The sequence below is a fragment of the Olea europaea genome, unplaced genomic scaffold, assembly GCF_002742605.1.
Source record: "Olea europaea var. sylvestris unplaced genomic scaffold, O_europaea_v1 scaffold83, whole genome shotgun sequence".
NCBI lineage: Eukaryota > Viridiplantae > Streptophyta > Magnoliopsida > Lamiales > Oleaceae > Olea > Olea europaea.
The window spans coordinates 1,262,939-1,281,821 of NW_019266740.1; the positions used below are offsets into that span (position 1 = coordinate 1,262,939).

At 34.5% G+C, this 18,883-nt stretch overlaps 2 protein-coding genes across 11 annotated transcripts in view; one reads left to right on the top strand and one right to left on the bottom strand.

The window, feature by feature from the left end:
- The window catches only part of LOC111391768 (E3 ubiquitin-protein ligase MBR2-like), a 9,051-nt gene extending 8,436 nt beyond the window's left edge, over positions 1 to 615 (bottom strand). For 9 of the 10 annotated variants that reach the window (XM_023017021.1, XM_023017020.1, XM_023017019.1 and 6 more), the window contains exon 1: positions 427 to 614. The gene's annotated coding sequence lies outside the window, so the exon portion shown is untranslated. Of the gene's footprint in view, positions 1 to 426 lie in introns of all 10 variants that reach the window. The other variant, XM_023017025.1, reaches the window with a different exon arrangement.
- A 15,064-nt stretch (positions 616 to 15,679) lies between these two features.
- LOC111391725 (putative nuclease HARBI1) lies at positions 15,680 to 16,752 on the top strand. Its single transcript, XM_023016974.1, has 4 exons — positions 15,680 to 15,732; positions 15,783 to 15,861; positions 15,943 to 16,171; positions 16,259 to 16,752. Exons 1-4 carry the CDS (start codon positions 15,680 to 15,682, stop codon positions 16,750 to 16,752), a joined length of 855 nt encoding a protein of 284 aa, XP_022872742.1.
- The last annotated feature ends 2,131 nt before the right edge of the window (positions 16,753 to 18,883 follow it).

Below are 18,883 nucleotides of genomic sequence, written 5' to 3' on the forward strand. Positions count from 1 at the left end.
TTAATAAGGCATTTTATTGGAGCAAATGCACATACCCATAAACAACACAGATCATTTATAGAAGGGAAAAATATCAACGAATAGCGTAGTGACAGAACATCTCCACCAATATCGGTAAAATATGACGCAGTTCAAATTTAAAAGAATAAAACGGAAAACAACAATTGATTAACCGGTAGAAAATTTTTATAACATTACGATAATCGGATGTAGGCTCGAGAAAAATCAGGCTAACAACCTTCAATCGGAAAAGGAAGAATAAGCAAACCAGAGAGGTTTAATAATAATAATAATAATAATAATAATAATAATAATAATAATAATAATAATAATTAATCAGAAAAATCGCATAATCAGACGAAAATTCATGTAAGAACGGACAATTAGACAGTGGTTTTAGCTAGAATTTTTTTAAAAAGAACTAACCTCCTGTAATCGATGATCGGACGATTTCAGATGAATGATAAATTGAGAAAAGCTTATATATAGAACAGATGGAGATATAGAAAGAGATTACTTGGACGAAACGGTGAAAGTAATTAATAGAGGTTGACTCATGAATCCGCAATGCCTCTGGCTGGCTCTGGTTAGTGGATTATTGCAGGAGATAAATGAGTAAATATATACAAAGTGGAGGATGGGTGTATAATAATTTCAAAGTTGCAAAGTTAGGGCAAATTTTGGTGGATGGGGACCATAGTGGAAATTGGGAAAAATATTGACATCACAATTTTAAATTACATTTAAAGCTCTTAATTTTTATTCATTATAATGCTTTGACAGGGATAAAAATTAACTTTTTTAGTAGATTATGATAGAAAGTTTTGAAATGTGTCCATAGAAAATGTGATTAATATTGATTATTTGACATTAATTTAAATTAAAATCAGATTTTACTTCAAACCAAATAGGCTCTTAAACTCTTAAATTTTTTTTGCCTACTATCTCGTTTATGATAACGATTTTTGAATGATGTAAAATGATTTAGTTGCTCATCATATTTTTAGAGAACAACAAATACGAAGGTGTTCCATCTTTCCAAAGCACACAACTAAATATTTTGACACAAACAATCATCAACGACGAAAGGTGTTAATTAATGGAAGGTTGAAGAAAAAAACTCAATAAAACGGTATTAAAGTAAGCAAACGTTGATGACTTTGTGTATAATGAAAATATCATGCCCTTGTTTGAGTCACATTATTGGAAAGAAAATGTATTTTTGAATAGTATATTGATAGAAAATGTGTGATTAAAAAATAAGAAAATATTTTGAATTTGCGTGTAATATAATTTTATTAAAGATTGTGTAGTTGAAAATATGACAAATTACTGTTAAAAAATGTATTTTTTTTTATTTCAAATAATGTGGCTCAAACAAGGCCTATATAACAAATAAAAATATTGTATAAATATAGTCAACCAACTTTAAGAATAAATTGGGCCTATTTGTCAATTAGTTGGCTGCGCTAATTTTCACCATTTCAATTTTATTCGGGGTAAAATTTAAGAGTAATGTTATTCATAATCGTCGTCTTACGTGGCATCCTATATAAAGGTTGGCGATTTGATGTATTAAAATAGTAATTTTTTTACCTCATATATCAAGTCACTAATCGTTACATGTATGTCGTGTAAAATAACCGCGATAGTAAAATACTGTAAATAACATTATTCAAAATTTAAGCCAGATGGCACATAGAATTTGAGATATCTTAAGAACTAGGGACGGAATGAGAGGATTATAATTTTTATTTTTTATTTTTATACTGGACTAGTATGTTGAAGAAAAAACAAAAATCGTTGAAACATTCTTTTTAATAAGAAAAGATGGTTTGGACTTGGGCTGCCCTGGGCTCTTAATCCACATCAATTCAGCTTCTGGATTGAAGTTGGAAGCCTTCTCATATGCAGATTGGCAAGTTGTGTTGATAAGAGGATGTCTACCGTAGGCTATTGTGTCTTTCTTGGTGGTAATCTTATATATTTTGTGGTACTCCAGAAAGCAAAAAGTGATTATTTCAGTATTGAGTCAAAATATTAGGCTCTAACACACGCAACTACTGGCAACAAACCATGGATTCCATCAAATAATAAATCATATAGAGGTTGGTATTCATTTTGTACGAGAAAGGGTGATAGCTAAAGAACTAGACGTCCATAATATAATTATCGAACACCAAATTGCCAACTTTTCATTCTATTTAGAGAAAAACTTACCGTTTCTTCCCTGTATTATTTCATTATTCGACAAAATCATATATTCTCTCTTTTTGTTGTCTTCTCATGACTCTATCTTGAAACCCTAGCTCTCATATTTGTGTAATCTCTTAGTAAATTTGAATGTGATATTATATGAAATTGTAGAATGAATATGTATACTACATAAATTTACATGACAGTATTTTTAGGATTATTCTCCTTGTACATTGGGGGTGCCATAAGATTATGGACACCCGGCACCCCCCTATTGGAGGGGCGTCAGTGGGGCCAGACGCCTCTCCAATAGGAGGGTGTTTTGGACACCCTTTTAGCACTCCCAATGTACCCATAGCACTACCCTAATTTTTACTATGTAAAAATTTAATTGTATCATCAAGGAATATAGAATTTTCATTTTCTTTCGTGTGTGTATGTGTGTGTGTATATATATATATATATATATATCGGGGAAACAATTGCCTCGCCCCACCCCGAAACTGCCTCATTGCCATTTTGCATAGCTTCGCATGCTTATAAGAAAAACCTTAATTATGTTTTAGTTTTTAGGAATCCAATTAAACAATTTCTTGCTGCATTGCATGAGGTAGGTGTCAAATATATTGCTTTTAAGGGAATCCCCCCCTTTTTTTTGAAATTAAATAAGTAGCTTTCAATTAAATCATCACAAACACACAATGAAATGAAGACGTTATATATTTAACCTAATATGAGCATATTGGGGATGAAAAAGCATAAAGGGCACGACAGAGGGGCATGGAATTCCTTTTTAGGAATATAGTGACACGAACCATAATGTATCTTCTTGAGTACTGTTATTATATAATATTTCCAAAATACCACTTGTTACATTCGTTGTTCTAATATGAGAATAACTCGTTAAAAGGTATAACGTGCTCGTGTAGAGTTCCATTCACATTAAAAAAAATTTTCAATATCTATTGATAATAAAATGAATATAACCTACTCGCGATGGACATATTAAAGACAGATTTTAAATTTATAAAATTTGTTTTCCTTTTAACAATTTAACTTTTCTTCATGATGAAGAACTCAAAAGTCGAAGGAGAGAGAATATAGGATATTGCTAGTGAGAGAACTATTTGTGTTGCTTTATTTTTTAATTTTTTCACTTTCAATTAAAATCCACTAATTGATGAGATTAGCCCTGCCAATTTATTTTTACCAAAAAACAACACTACGAATTTGTGTCGGAGTATAATACATTACCTCCCATAAATATGAACATTCAAACTTCAGAAAATTAATGAATTTTTTTCTTGCGTGAGCAAAATAAGTAGAAGAGCTTTGTATTCCGAAGAATGTGTGATTCTTGTTAAGTCAAGAATTTTTAATATTTGACTTTCTTGTGACCATTAATTTCAAGTAACATATCTCAATAAAATAAATGTAAATATGTTCTACTTAGACGCAAAAGTTAGCCTAGTTTCATAATAAAAAGAATATGTGATAATAGATTTTTTTCTTTTTTTTGTATACATGTCAAATGACACTATTTGTACAGGTTGTAGGCCTCATTTATGATAGTTAAAATTCTTAGTTTATTTTGAAACCTCTTATTTTTTATTTTATTTTATTTTTTAATCAAAATTAGTTCTGAAAAATATAGGTGTCTTCGTCATGTATTCCAATTGGCTCCAAAAGTATGAGTCTAAGTATGGACAATTGCATGCATCGATCACTCCAATAATGACCACAATACGAGTTATAGAATCTTTGTCATTTTGGAGTTAGAGAATGATAACTAACGGATCAAATGTATCTGATAATTTTAGATACCTGTATACCTTGTAAATTGCACTCTGTGTAATGGAGTGAGATAGAGAAATAGTAATAAAATGTAGAACAATCCCTGCAGGGCAATGTTCTACAGGGGGCTTACAAGCCCCCTCACTGTAGCTACAGGTTGGTCCCACCGACCTGCTTTAAAAAAAAATTGCGTGGACCCCGTCCTTGTGTCTGTCCTGGCTGAATCTTGTGAGTACCGCCTTGTACGTGAAGCTTCGTCCTAAAGTGTAATGGAGTAAGATAGAGAAATAGTAATAAAGTTTGATGATTTAATTGACATTTTTTAAAGTTGAGTGACGCGAAATGAAAGTAAAGAATAGAGTTCATTGAATTCTTCTCCCGAAGTGCCTCTTTTAAAATCTTCTTGTAAATGGTGGATTTCGTAATCACCTTCATAATAAAACTTATTTGTCAGCTTGTCCTTACATGGAAAAATTATATTCCTCTATTGGGTAAGGAACTATGTATTGCCGGGATTTTTAATTAAAGATGGGTTTGCATGTGTAGATAATTGTGTGTTAAATTATAGGCTATCGAATTCAGTTTAGCCCAATTAAAGTGATCTAATAAGGCTTCGATTTTGGGCTTTAATGTATCTAGTTAAAATATGGGTTTACATATGTGTAGAGACAGGGCCCAAGTCCTAATTCTATGATGGGCCGAATTAGTTCAAAGGGCATCCCTATATAAATAAGTTATGGTCCTCAGATCACACGCAATGCAATATATTATTTATTCTCTACTGCATCCCATCACAGAGAGGAAAAGGAGACTGCGTGTAGATTTGGAAGATCATACCGCGAAATTCATATTGCATTAACCATGTCTGATTCAGGTATGCTTCCGCTTTTATTCTTATATTTCTCGATGATTTAACATGAAAGATCCAGTAATTTAAAGCATTAAATTCTCCAACAAGTGGTATCAGAGCCTCTTCATGTTAAACCATTAAGAATCAAAGGTTTTAGTTTGGTTCTTGCAATATATTTTGAAATTTTTAGATTTAACAATTTTTGGTTATATATTTTGTTAAATTTGAAAATTTTTGCGGTATAATTCTTGTTATTTTCATTCAGATTAATTAGTTTAGAAAATTCAGATTTGGAATTCGGAATTTTTGAGATTCAGATTTAAAAAAAAAAAAAAAAATTGAATTGGCCGGCGGCGGGTCTGCCGCCGGCGTCTGCAGATCCCTAACCTTTAAGTTGTATTGAGATTTGGGCCTTTAAGTTTCAGATTTAATAATTCAGTCCCTAAGGTTTTAAAATTAATTAATTCGGGCCATTAAAGTTCTGAAATTATAATTAAAGCCCTCAAAATTTAATTATTAATTCAAATTGGCCCCCTAAGTTCATAATTAATTCAAATTGACCTCTAAAGTTTCAAATTTTTAAAATTTGATCCCTAAAGTTTTGAATTGGTCAATTTTGGCCCCTAAAGTTTTAAAATTTGTTCTAATTGATCCTCTAAAGTATTGAATTAATTAATTTTGATCCCTAAAGTTTCAAGTTTATTAATTTCAACCCCTAAAGTTTGAAATTAATTAATTTTGCCCCCTTAAAGTTTTGAATTATTAATCCTAAGGCCCCTAAAGTTTAAAACTAATCAAAATATGCAAAATTGGTAATTCACTTTCTCAAATTTTGGTATTAAAGACTCTTTTAAAGAGATATAATATTCAAAAGTTAGTTAATTGAAACAACATGTTGCTAAAGCAACATGTTGTCAAAACAACCTCTCTTGTGAATATTGACTAACTTAAAATGTTAAAAAGTGTTTGTGCACGTGTTATTTATGGAATATTGGTCGGCCCAAAGGAAGGTCAATATTTAGCCGAATACACGTGCACCTGTGGTGATAAACGTGTGACGATTATTTGGTTTAATGTGTGATCAATAAATCGGTCCAAAGAAAGGTTTATTGATTGACACGTTGTTTTATCGTCAATGTTTAATCACTACGCCAAGAGTACCGCTTACAAGTCAATATTTCTGTCCAAAGACTGGATATTGATTTGTGCTTGGTATCTTGTGATGGGCCCTACCACTATTTGAGATTATTATTATTATTATTATTATTATTATTATTATTATTATTTGCATATTAAAGATATTCATATGAGCTATTCATAATAAATGTTCTCTAATTCAGTTTCAGGTTCTGCTGCTAATATCTCTGCTAGCATCAATTCAATTCCAATGTTAAATGGCACAAACTTCAGGGCATGGCAAGAGAACGTTATGACTGTTCTCGAAGTCATGGACCGAGACCTTGCTTCACGGGTCGATCAACCTGCTGTACTTACTGATAAAAGTACCTCTGATGACAAGAGGGAGATGGAAAAGTGGGAATGATCGAACCGCATAAGCTTAATGGTCATTAAGCGTGTTATTCCAGAAGCATTCCGGGGCACTATGTCTGATAAGGTGACTACTGCTAAGGGTTTCCTTGAGGACCTTGAGAAGAGGTTTGCCAAGAATGAAAAGGCTGAAACAAGTACACTTTTGACAAATCTTGTCTCAATGGGGTATAAAGGGAAAGGAAACATTCGGGAGTACATTATGGAAATGTCTCACATTGCTTCAAAACTAAAGGCGCTCAAGTTGGATTTATCTGAAAACTTGTTAGTACACTTGGTTCTGATATCCCTTCCGGCACATTTCAGTCAATTCAAGGTGAGCTACAACTGTCAAAAGGACTCATGGTCCCTTAATGAGCTCATCTCACACTGTGTCCAAGAAGAGGAAAGACTGACGCATGAAAAGACATAAAGTGTTCATTTAGACACCACCTCTAAGGACAAAAGCAACAAGAAAAGAAAGATTAATAAGGAATCTGTAGGTACGGCACCGCAAAAGAAACAGCATAAGGAACCAACTAAAGGCGGTTGTTTCATCTGTGGAGCTGCAGGTCATAAGAAGAAGAATTGCACCAGTTACCACGCATGGCGTGTAAAGAAAGATACTCTTCTTCATTTGGTTTGTTTTGAGGTTAATTTAACTTCGGTACTTAGACATACATGGTGGATAGATTCTGGTGCAACAACTCACATCAGTATGTCTATGCAAGGTTGCCTGAGTTGCCGAAAACCAAGTGATGGTGAAAGATACATCTATGCTGGCGATGGCAATAGAATGGAAGTAGAGGCAATAGGAAAATTTAGATTATTGTTAAAGACTGGATTTTATTTGGATCTTGTTGAGACATTTATTGTACCGTCTTTTAGACGGAATTTGATTTCTATTTCTGTTTTGGACAAATCTGGTTATACTTGTTCTTTTGGAAATGGAAAATTTAGTTTGTTTCATGATTCAAAATTGATTGGTTCCGGTTCTTTATCAGGTTACGATAATCTTTATTCAATTGATACAATTGCTTCTTATAATGAAACCTTGCATGTAAGTACTCGAGGTGTAAAGCAAAAATTAAACGACGAGAATTCTGCCTCGTTGTGGCACAAGAGATTAGGTCAAATCTCCAAAAGGAGAATTGAGAGACTTGTGTCTGACAGAATTCTCGACCCTCTTGACTTCACAGATTATGATTTGTGTGTCAACTGTATAAAGTGAAAACAAACCAATAAAAGGAGATTTCAAGCCAATAGGACTTTGGACGTCTTAGAACTTATATACACGGATATTTGTGGACCATTCCCTACGGGTTCTTGGAATGGTCAACAATATTTTTATAACGTTCATAGACGACTTTTCAAGATATGGCTACATATATCTCATTCATGAAAAATCACAGTAACTGGATGTGTTCAAAGAATATAAAGCTGAAGTTGAGAACCAACTCGGCAAAAGGATTAAAAGTGTCATATCTGACCGTGGAGGTGAATACTATGACAGATATGACGGTTCAGGTGAACAGCGTCCAGGACCGTTTGCTAAATTCCTAGAGAAATGCGGTATCGTCCCACAGTACACTATGCCGGGTTCGCCCACTATGAATGGTGTTGCTGAAAGACGAAACAGAACGCTTAAGGACATGGTGAGAATATGATTAGTCATTCTACCTTACCAGAATCTCTCTGGGGTGAAGCATTAAAGACTGCAACTTATATACTTAACAGAGTTCCAACTAAGGTCACTGATAAAACCCCATATGAGCTTTGGACGGGCAAGAAGCCTAGTTTGAAGCATATACATATTTGGGGGTGTCCAGCTGAGGCAAGGCCCTATAAGCCAAATGAAAAAAAACTGGACGCAAGGACCATCAGTTGCTATTTCATTGGATATTCTAAAAGGTCCAGGGGTTACAAGTTTTATGATCCCACAACTAAGGCAATTTTCGAGACAGGAAATGTTAGGTTCTTTGAGGATGTTGAGTTTGCGGGGGGAGAAAGGGTTACAGGCTTTGTCTTTGAGGAGGAATATGTTGAAATTCCTCCAATTGCCATTGACAATGATCAGGTTTCTATCCCTGATATTGTTCAAGAAGCAACTCTGGATCAAGACAATGTCATACCTCCCTCTCAAAATCAACAAATTGTTCCAGAATAACAAACTCTACACACTCAAGAACCAATGCCATTAAGAAGATCCACTAGAGAGAGGAGAAGTGCGATTTCGAATGATTACATCGTATTTCTTCAAGAACATGAAGTTGACATTGGAATGGTGGAAGATGATCCGATCAACTTCCGTCAAGCCATGGAAAGTTCTAACTCTCAAAAGTGGCTCGATGCTATGAATGAAGAGATAAAGTCCATGAAGGACAATGACATATGGGACCTCGTTCCATTGCCTGAAGGTGCGAAACTCATTGGTTGCAAATGGATATTTAAGACCAAGAGGGATTCGAAAGGTGATGTAGAGAGGTGTAAGGCTCGTCTTGTCGCAAAAGGCTTTACACAGAAAGAAGGCATCGATTATAAAGAGACTTTCTCTCCGGTTTCTTCGAAAGACTCTTTCAGGACTATAATGGCATTGGTAGCACATTTCGATCTTGAGCTACATCAGATGGATGTTAAGATAGCGTTTCTTAATGGTGACATTGATGAAATAATTTATATGGTACAACCAGAAAACTTTATATCGGACGATGCAAAGCAAATGGTTTGTAAATTAAAGAAATCCATCTATGGACTCAAACAGGCATCTCGTCAATGATATTACAAGTTTCATCAGGTGATCATCTCATTTGGTTTTGAGATGAATTTGGTTGATGATTGTATATACCACAAGTTCAGTGGGAGCAAGTATATTTTTTTGGTTTTATATGTCGATGACATATTACTTGCCAACAATGATATAGGCTTATTGCATGAAACCAAGAGATTTCTAGCAAAGAATTTTGAGATTAAAGATTTTGGTGATGCCTCTTTTGTATTAGGAATTTAGATACACTGAGATCGTTCTCGAGGTATTCTTGGATTATCACAAAAGAGCTATATCGAAAAGATACTTAAAAGATATGGCATGCAAGATTGTAAACCATGTGACACCCCTGTGGCTAAAGGTGACAAGTTCAGCTTAAGTCAGTGCTCTAAAAATGACTTGAAAATTAAAGAAATGCAGAAAATTCCTTATTCCTTAGTTATAGGGAGTCTGATGTATGCTCAGATTTGTACGCATCCGGATATAGCGTACATCGCTGGGATGCTAGGGAGATATTTAAGTAACCCGAGAATGGATCATTGGAAAGCAGCCAAACGGGTCATGCGGTATTTACAGAGAACGAAAAGACTACATGCTCACATACAGGAGATCGGATCAGTTGGAGATCATCGATTATTCTGATTTCGATTTCGCGGGATGCCAAGATAGTAGGAGATCCACTTCAGGCTATATTTACCTGCTTGCTGGAGGTGCTATTTCATGGAAGAGTGCTAAGCAGACACTCATAGCTACTTCCACTATGGCAGCGGAGTTTATAGCGTGTTACGAGGTATCAAATCATGGAATATGGCTGCGTAATTTTGTCACTGGGCTGCGTATTGTGGACAATATAGAAAGACCACTTAAGATATTTTGTGATAATAAATCAGTAGTGTTGTATTCCAATAACAACAGGAGCTCGACAAAGTCAAAACACATAGAGATCAAGTTCCTTGCTGTTAAAGAAAGAGTTCAGAGTGGACAGGTGTCAATAGAGCATATTGGGACAAACTCCATGGTTGTGGATCGGCTTACTAGGGGATTGATACCCAAGGTCTTTCATGAGCACACTGCTCATATGGGTGTAATGTCTCTTGAGGATATCTAGTTTCAGTGGGAGTTTGCATTTTTTGCTTTTCATAATGGACACATGTACTGTTATTTTGGATACGGTTTAAAGTTAAAGTTATTTTCAATTATAAAGTTATTTGGTTAATTATCACTGAACTTGTTTAAAATGATCTCACTAAGGTATTAAGGTGGACCAGTTGGAAATAGGCATGTTACAGATCACATTACATGTAATTTCCATGCTACACATCCATGCTTGATCTATGTCATTCGGTTATATTGATATACGTGATCATTGATGGGTTTAGCTACGTGAAAGCAGCGAAAGCCGCTTTGATCCTATGTTGATATGATTGATGGACGGGATTGTTTGGGGATACATTTGGTAATGATAGCAAAATTCTGAGTACTCATAAGGTTATTTTAATGCACAATTATAAGGTGACACATATAGCCCAAGTGGGAGATTGTAAGGATTTTTAATTAAAGATGGGCTTGTATGTGTAAATAATGGTGTGTTAAATTATAGGCTATCGAATTCAGTTGAGCCCAATTAAAGTGATCTAACAAGGCTTCAGTTTTGGATTTTAATGTATCCAGTTAAAGTATGGGTTTACATATGTGTAGAGACCAGGCCCAAGTCCTAATTCTATGATGGGCCGAATTAGGTCAAAGTGCATCCTTATATAAATAGGTTATGGTCCCCAGATCACACGCAATGCAACATATTATTCATTCTCTACTGCATCCCATCACAGAGAGGAAAATGAGACTGTGTGTAGATTTGGAAGATCATACCGCGAAATTCATATTGCATTAACCATGTTTGATTCAGGTACGCTTCCGCTTTAATTCTTATATTTCTCGATGATTTAACATGAAAGATCCAATAATTTAAAGCATTAAATTCTCCAACATGTATTACCCCCTTTACTTGTGTTGAGGCTCGAACTGGTAATCTATTATGTGCTCCCAAAATTTGGAAGTTAACGTCGCACTTGGTGAAAATCTGGTCCTTGAATTGGCATTAGGATGATTACTGTGTATGTCTCATATATGCCATTTCACTTGGCTAGGGTTTGATCTGAAATCTTCTTCTTGATCACCTCATTCGAGATTGTGATGTGTTAGTTTACTGTAATATTCAGAGAGATGCTTTGAGGTTTCTTATGTGATTCTTCTATAGGTCAATAGTTTTCTTAAAAGAGATAAGTCTTTTCTACCATCTCTGTGTATTGATTATAAACTTGGTAACATTCTTTACCATTTTTGGGGCTATATGGTGTAATTGAGCAAATATCAAATTTACTGGATGCTCAACAGGGAAATGGGCGTTAGAAGTAGTCGTTGAACTTTTGGGGCTTTCATCGAAAAATTCTTTTTGTTCAATCTTTTAATTTTTTACAAGTTTTGCATTCTGTCAAGTTGAGATTATTTTGTATCTTGAGTTTGATATCGTGTTATCTAGCCATTCAGTGGTGTCAGAGTAAGAACTGAGGACAAGATACCTAGATCTTTGCAAAAAATGGTAGATCTATTGTAGATCTGAAATATTTAGAATTGATGCTAAGCAAAACCGAAAGGAAATTGAGTTTTACAAATTTGCAGGTAAGATCTTTAATTTTTGGGAAGTTTAAAAATTTAAAGTTTCTTGTTTTTTCCCCTTAATTTACCATATAATGAGACCCCTGGAGATTAATCTATGTCCACTGGAAATCTGAGATAAATCCAGTACGAGTATACATCTTGGAGGATATTGAAGGAGAAATCTCTAAAACATTGAGTTGTGATCTATATTTGTGTGGTTTTGCTCTACATGTTCTTTGATTGAGATTAAAACTCGCTAAATTTGTGAAATCTTTTTTTACTAAGTGTATTACTATGATTTTGTGATTGACACTAATCTGTATTCTTGTTATTCTTTGCAAATTTGTGAAACTGTCTTAAGCCCGTGAGTCATACTTGTTTATAATATAGCTTTTGATAAGTTTGAAGTTAATCATTTTGATGGAAAATGTGATTTCAATATGTGAAGAAATAAAAAAATGAAGGTTATTTAATGCAAATGAGATGTGTTAGGGTGTTAGACAATAATTAGCCTGCTGACTTACTTCCTGCAAAGAAAGCTAAACAAAAGAAGTTGCACGGAGCACCACTTTCTTGTACTTATTTGAAAATGTGATATACTCCAAATAAATGCTGTCAGTTAAAGCAATTCTTTTCTTTTAAAATGGTTCCCTTAATTGATTTGGATGAAAAATTGAATAGATTTACAAAACTTACCCAAAACTTGGCGAACTGTGATTAAAGCTTTCAAAAGATTAGATGGCTTTAGCCCGATCAAACCTCATTAGTGACAGACATAAAGACATCAAAGTTGCTCTAGAATATGGGAGGGGATAATTCATTATTGATATACTCATAGATGCCCTTAGAAATAAAGTTCTAGAGATGAAATCCGGTTCTAAAGATGGTCAAAATGGAGATAATCTGTTAGTTAAAGGGAAAGATTTTGATAAATCTAATTATCACTTTAAAACCTTTAGGGTGTGTTTGATTGCACATATTTTCCATGGAAAATGGGTTTTTTCCACCTAATTTTCTACTTTTGTCTTGTTTGATTGACAATTTTTTCTAAGGAAAATATTTTCCTTTTTTTGGTCACGTGACCTCATTTTCCCTGAAAACTTCCATGGAATTTTATCTCTCCAAAAATTCTAGTAACCAACCCACGTTAATCTCTTTCACTCTCATCCCTACGTTAAAAATATCTCTCTCTCTCCTCTCTACCCCTTACAAATCTCTACCCTCTCTCTCATCAATTCAACAGAGCCAGAGGAAGAACTCACGATTCTTTGCTTCCAGAGTTGGGTAATCATTCCAAGAATCTGGGTTTATGGTATTTTCTCGATGACTTTGACAATCATCACCGCCTAAAACTCACCGACTTACGAAGTATCCGATTTCCACAAGGTTATCTAGCCGTTTATATCCCCTTTAATTGTCTATAAATTGGATCGCCTAGCCTTGTTCATCAATCATTAGGAAGCCGGTGGTCTGGGTTGGTATTATTTTTCGGTGTTGCTGTTGTTATCGGTGGTCGTGTGTCATTGATTGCAATTATTGGATTGAGCATAGGAAATTCGATTGTACTGATCGCTGGTCACTTTCCATCATTTAGCTTATCGTCGCCTCCCTATCTAAGGGAGAATAGTCTCTTATCTTTTGTTTGTTAGTTTGGATTTTAGAGAACTGGATGACTATAATTTCATTGTTTACTGATGATGTTTTCTATAAAAAGTGAGAACTTGATATATTTTCTTTGCGTTGATATGTAAACAGCATTTGATTGAGATGAGAACATTAAGACCGGTTTCTAGTAAAATAAGAAGGTAAATAGGTGAATTGGTGAATATGGCATCTATGAAGGATAAGTTGAGAGAGGATCAGTTAAGATGGCTTTGGACACCTCCAAAGAAGGATATGCCAGATTCACCACGTTTGAGAAGTGATGGAATTATTAATCATGATAAGCTCAGTGAGCCTTAATATTGTCTATCTGGGAAATATTTATATCTTCTGCTTAATTTCAGAACTTCACTCTATCTTATTCCCAGTATGGTGAATAAACTATTGTTGGTCCCTAGTGAAGTAATTTACTGCCACTATGAACCAACTTTTTTTCCCGACTTGAGAAAATTTCTGCACCTCAAAGAGGAAGCTTATGGAAGAGGTTCAGTCTTACCGTCTCAGTTCTTGTTAATGTCATCTTTCCTTTTGCTCTGTGATTCGTACTTTTTGGTTGAACCATGCTTTAAAAGCCACTCTATTTGAAGGTGATATATGTTGATATCAGTTTAGGTGTAAAAGAACTCTACAAAAATTAAAGTATCAAGATCCTTAAAAAACAGAGGTCTTGAATTCTCAAGCATTGAAGACGTTCAGAAACACTAGTTGATGCTTGAAGAAAAAAGAAGTTAAAATAGTCGTTAGTATTTAAACTATCCAATCGGGTGCTTGTTTATGTTTATCACAAAGTTTGCCAATTGCTACCAAGTCATAGGTTATGTGAGATTCCTTGTACAGTTTCATACCATTTTCGTGCAATTCAAATTTAATTTGAACAATTCTTATCATGATCATGCAATTTTGACAATTGTGCCTCCACGTCAAATATGTGCTTTGTAAGTTGAATGAGTGGTATTATAAAACAGTTATGTAAAAATGAGAGAGTGGCATGTCATTGAAGTCAAGAAAGAGGCTCACGTTGCTCTCTCCAAGAGCCCAGCTTCGATCTTCACCAAAAAATTCAGCATCAACTTCTTGTTTGGCCGTCAGAATGTCCTCTAGGATGATAGCCACCTATGGAAAAATAAACAGCCATAGAGGGAAATGAAGAACAATAAATCCTAATACGTTTCCCACAGAAAGTTGAAAAGAGACCACTTCATTTTGTGTGAGTGAGGACATGTTCAAGACTAGATTTAAGTGAATAAACGTGTCACTCTTTAATGACATTGACATATTTTAAGGCAGATTGTATCATTTCTAGTTTATAATCATCTCATTGGGTTTGATTTCCTTTTCTGTGCCAATTTTGTTCGGCACTATTTGCAAATTGCTTTAAATTCTTTGGACTCAATCGACTGTACTACCATTGAAACCAATTTGAAAAGCTCGTAACACTTTGCATTTTTTTTTTAAGTTTTCGCTTTCATCTTGTATTGGATACTTTAAGTTTTTTCGCTTTTTTATCAGTATCGTTCGAATTAATTGCATAATTACTCCAACGCATATCATCAACGTCCAAATCTTCGGGAATTGAGATGTTAACGAGGCCAAAAAAAATCTTTATGAAATTGAAATTGTGAGAGATAGTTGAAGATTTACAAGTAGCTTAATAATTTATGTCCTTGGGTTTATGTTCTTGATTCTATTAATTGGGGGATTACTGTGGTGTGAATGAGGTAGGGAAGCATGAAATTGAAAAAAATGATTTTAAGAATTCTAATATAACCAGTTGACATTATGCTTGGAAGTGCATGCCATGACTTTCTATTATGATGTAGCTACAATTAACTTTTTATTCTGTAATGCTTTTATGTTATTCTTTGTAAACAAATCTTTATTTACCGTGGTAGTTTATAACATGGCTACAACAACGAATCAACGTCGATGCCGACGACAACATTTAGGTATATTTTGGACGATGGTCATGCAAGCGATTGTGATATATAACGAACTTAGGCGTCGTGCACGACATCTTCCAAGAGCTCCTCATACAAATTGGAATTCTGAAAGAGAAATAACACTTACACGAATATTTGGCACGAGTGATACAATATGTCGTGATCTCCTTAGGATGAAAATAGGTCCATTTCAAAGATTATGTGCTCATTTGCGATCTTATGGATTGGTTGACAGTAAATACGTTTGAATTGAGAAACAAGTCGCAATTTTTTTGAATACAATCGGGCATGACCAACGTAATCGCGCTGGACGTTTTACTTTCTTTCGCTCTGGTCAAACAGTGAGCTTTTACTTTCACAGAGTCTTACACGCTTGTCTTGGATTGTATAGAGATGTTGTGATTAATGCCACTCCTCATAACTCACCATACGAAAAAGAAAATGTGCAGCCATGGTACTCCTTTTTTCAAGTTAGTGGTTTGTAGTTATTTCATCACATTTCTTAAAAATTCAATATTCACATTTATTTTGAAAAGTATTGTTTTTTAAAGGATGCCGTAGGAGCAATCGATGGTACACATATAGCTGCATATGTGCCTTTAGAGGAGCAAGGTAAATATCGCAATAGAAAGCAAGTGATTTCCCAAAATGTTTTAGTAGCTTGCACATTTGATATGAAATTTACCTACGTGCTTGCCGGTTGGGAGGGATCCGCACATGACGTTCGATTGTTACGGAGTGCAATATTACGCCAAGGACATAAGCTAACAATTCCTATTGGTAAGTTGTGTCACTATTTTGAAAATATTTCTTCCACGCATAAGTTATAATTACCTAACTACCATCTTATGAACGACTCTTTCCTAGGTAAATATTACCTTGTTGACGCTGGCTTTCCATCGGTTTCGAGTTTTCTTGCACCATACCGTAGGACTCGTTATCATCGTAGAGACATTGAAGGTCAACGTCCTGAAAGTAGTAAGGAGTTGTTCAATTTTCGACATTCATCTCTACGCAATGTTATTGAACGTACAATTGGTTTGCTGAAAAAAAGATTTGCATATTTGAGACATCAACCCTATCACGACATTGACACACAAGCAAAGATAGTTCTTGCCTGTTCTGCCATCCACAACTTCTTAAGGACTGATGATGTTGAAGATGTTTGTGAGGAGGACGACTTAGATAGTAGTGACGATGAGGTTAACCCTACGCATATTGACGTACCTGAAGATGAAACTCCAAATGCTCACATATCTTTCACAAATCAGGAAGTGTGGTCTAATAAGAGGAATGCGATTGCTGATTTAATGTGGGCTGATTATCTTCCCAATCAGAATGCGGGAATTGATTTCGATTGATATCTGATTTTTTTTATTGTTTTTAATTTTTTATTTGTTTTTTCGTTTCTATGTAATGGATATAAATGTACTAGACTTTCATATGTAGTAATTGCTTGAATTGAAGATGTATTGACATTAAGTAGATTTTTTGTTTTTTTTCCCCATGTCCTATAATAGTTGACATAAGATTGTTAGAATTTTAAATATTGTAATTGGAATTGTTGTTATTGGAGACATTGTTGACATGAAATTTTCTTAAATATTTTTATTTATTGGTTGACCATAAACAGTTAATCTTGCACTATACATGGCAAAAATTCGACAAAGATCTGCGGCACCTTTTCGAGTTCCTAGACCAACCCTTCATTCAGATGTGGAGGAAATAAGCTCAACCCAAGCGGATCCTAATTCTCGAAATCGTCAAATACGTTGGAGTGATGCAATGGACGGTTGTATGATAACTGCACTACTACATCAAGTGTTGTCTAGTCACAAAAGAAGTGACGATGGCTTTTCATCATATCACGTGTCCAAAGCAATCGAGAACGTGCACAATGGATGTGGAGTCATGGTGTCTGATAAGAATGTGAGGGCGCGATTGAAAACTCTGAAAAAAGAATATGTTGAAGTTCGTCAATTGTTAAGCATGAGTGGTTTTGGGTTAGATCCTCACACTGGACGTGTCACAGCGAATGTACTAGCTTGGGAGGAGTTGTTGAAGGTACAAAATTTCATTGACCAATGAAAGTATTGATCCTTAAATATTACTAATCTAATTTATTTTGCCCACTAACTAGCGTAAAACATATTTCACTCTTTTTCTTGTAGGGCAAACCGGAATTTGGAAAGTGGAGGACCAAACTTTGTTCTCGTTTTGATGATTTGGAGGCTATCTTTGGAAATGATTCTGCTACAGGAGATCGTGCTGTAACCGACAATGACATTTTATCCCCCGATCATGGTACGTACTAGATCGTACATAAAAAATTATATAATTCGTATTATATTAGAGTTTCTAACAAATTCTTATTTTATTATTATTTTAGATGAAAATGTGCATGAAGTTGATGGTCAAAATGAGGATACGGATCCAAGCCCCATTCGATCTCCTAAGCGTAATGCCGAAGGAGGAACTAACAAAGTTCGCCGTCGACGTACCCAACCTAATGATGAGAGTTTCGTTGCCCTATCAAGCATTGCCGAATCATCTAAAAAAATTGCAATTGCTATGGAGACTCAAGCAACATTAGATACGCTAAACCATATCAATTGGCAGTTGGTTCTAGAAAAATTACAAGGCATGAGTATAGAAAAGCGTGACATAATGCAAGTAATGAAAATGTTTCGATCGGATGAGAGTCTGGCTAAAGTATTTATGAGTTTGACTGATGAAGAATTCATGCGTGATTTAGTATTTGAGAATCTGGGCCGTGATCCGCCTCCACTATTTTAAGATGACTTGCTTGGATAATTTAACAGACATATGTGAAAGTATGACATTTATTTTGATTTTATTTGCTATTTTTTTATGATACAGATTTTTGGGTTTTTTTCATTTTCGTTTTATGTAATACATTGAACGAAATTTCATCATTATTTTTTGAATGGATTATTTGATTATTATTTTTTACTGCAAAGAAGAATATGTAAGTGGTAGAAATCTGAATTGTTAGGGATAATTATTTCATCTCTATAGTGGTTATGCATCTTTCGTACCGAATCTTGGCATGTTTTTATCCACAAATGAATTGCTATATTAATTATGATTGATGAGGATTTGGCCGCATTTATGTATACAATTTATTTAAAATTTGGATTATTCATTGACAAAATTTCATGGGGAAAAACCACTATTTTCCATGGAAAAAGTGACAATTTCCATGAAATTCCATGGAAAATAGTGGTTGTCAAACAGATAAAGTTGGAAAAAATGATTATTTTCATGGAAAATAATGGCTATCAAACACCAAAAGTTGGAAAATTACAACATTTTCTAGGTTGAAATTTAAGTCAATCAAACATGTGTAATTAACATTTTCCATGTAAATAATTTCCAAGCAATTGAATTACCTGGAAAATATTTTCTTTCCATGCAATTTTCCTACTTGCAATCAAACGCACCCTTAATGAAAATAAGAATAGATGGAGT

Bases quoted from the DNA above. Each gene is read 5' to 3' on its own strand.
- LOC111391725 (XM_023016974.1), top strand. From the start codon at position 15,680: ATGACCAACGTAATCGCGCTGGACGTTTTACTTTCTTTCGCTCTGGTC. The intron at 15,733-15,782 runs GTGAGCTTTTAC...TGGATTGTATAG, and splicing joins TCTTTCGCTCTGGTCAAACA to AGATGTTGTGATTAATGCCA. The intron at 15,862-15,942 runs GTTAGTGGTTTG...TGTTTTTTAAAG, and splicing joins CATGGTACTCCTTTTTTCAA to GATGCCGTAGGAGCAATCGA.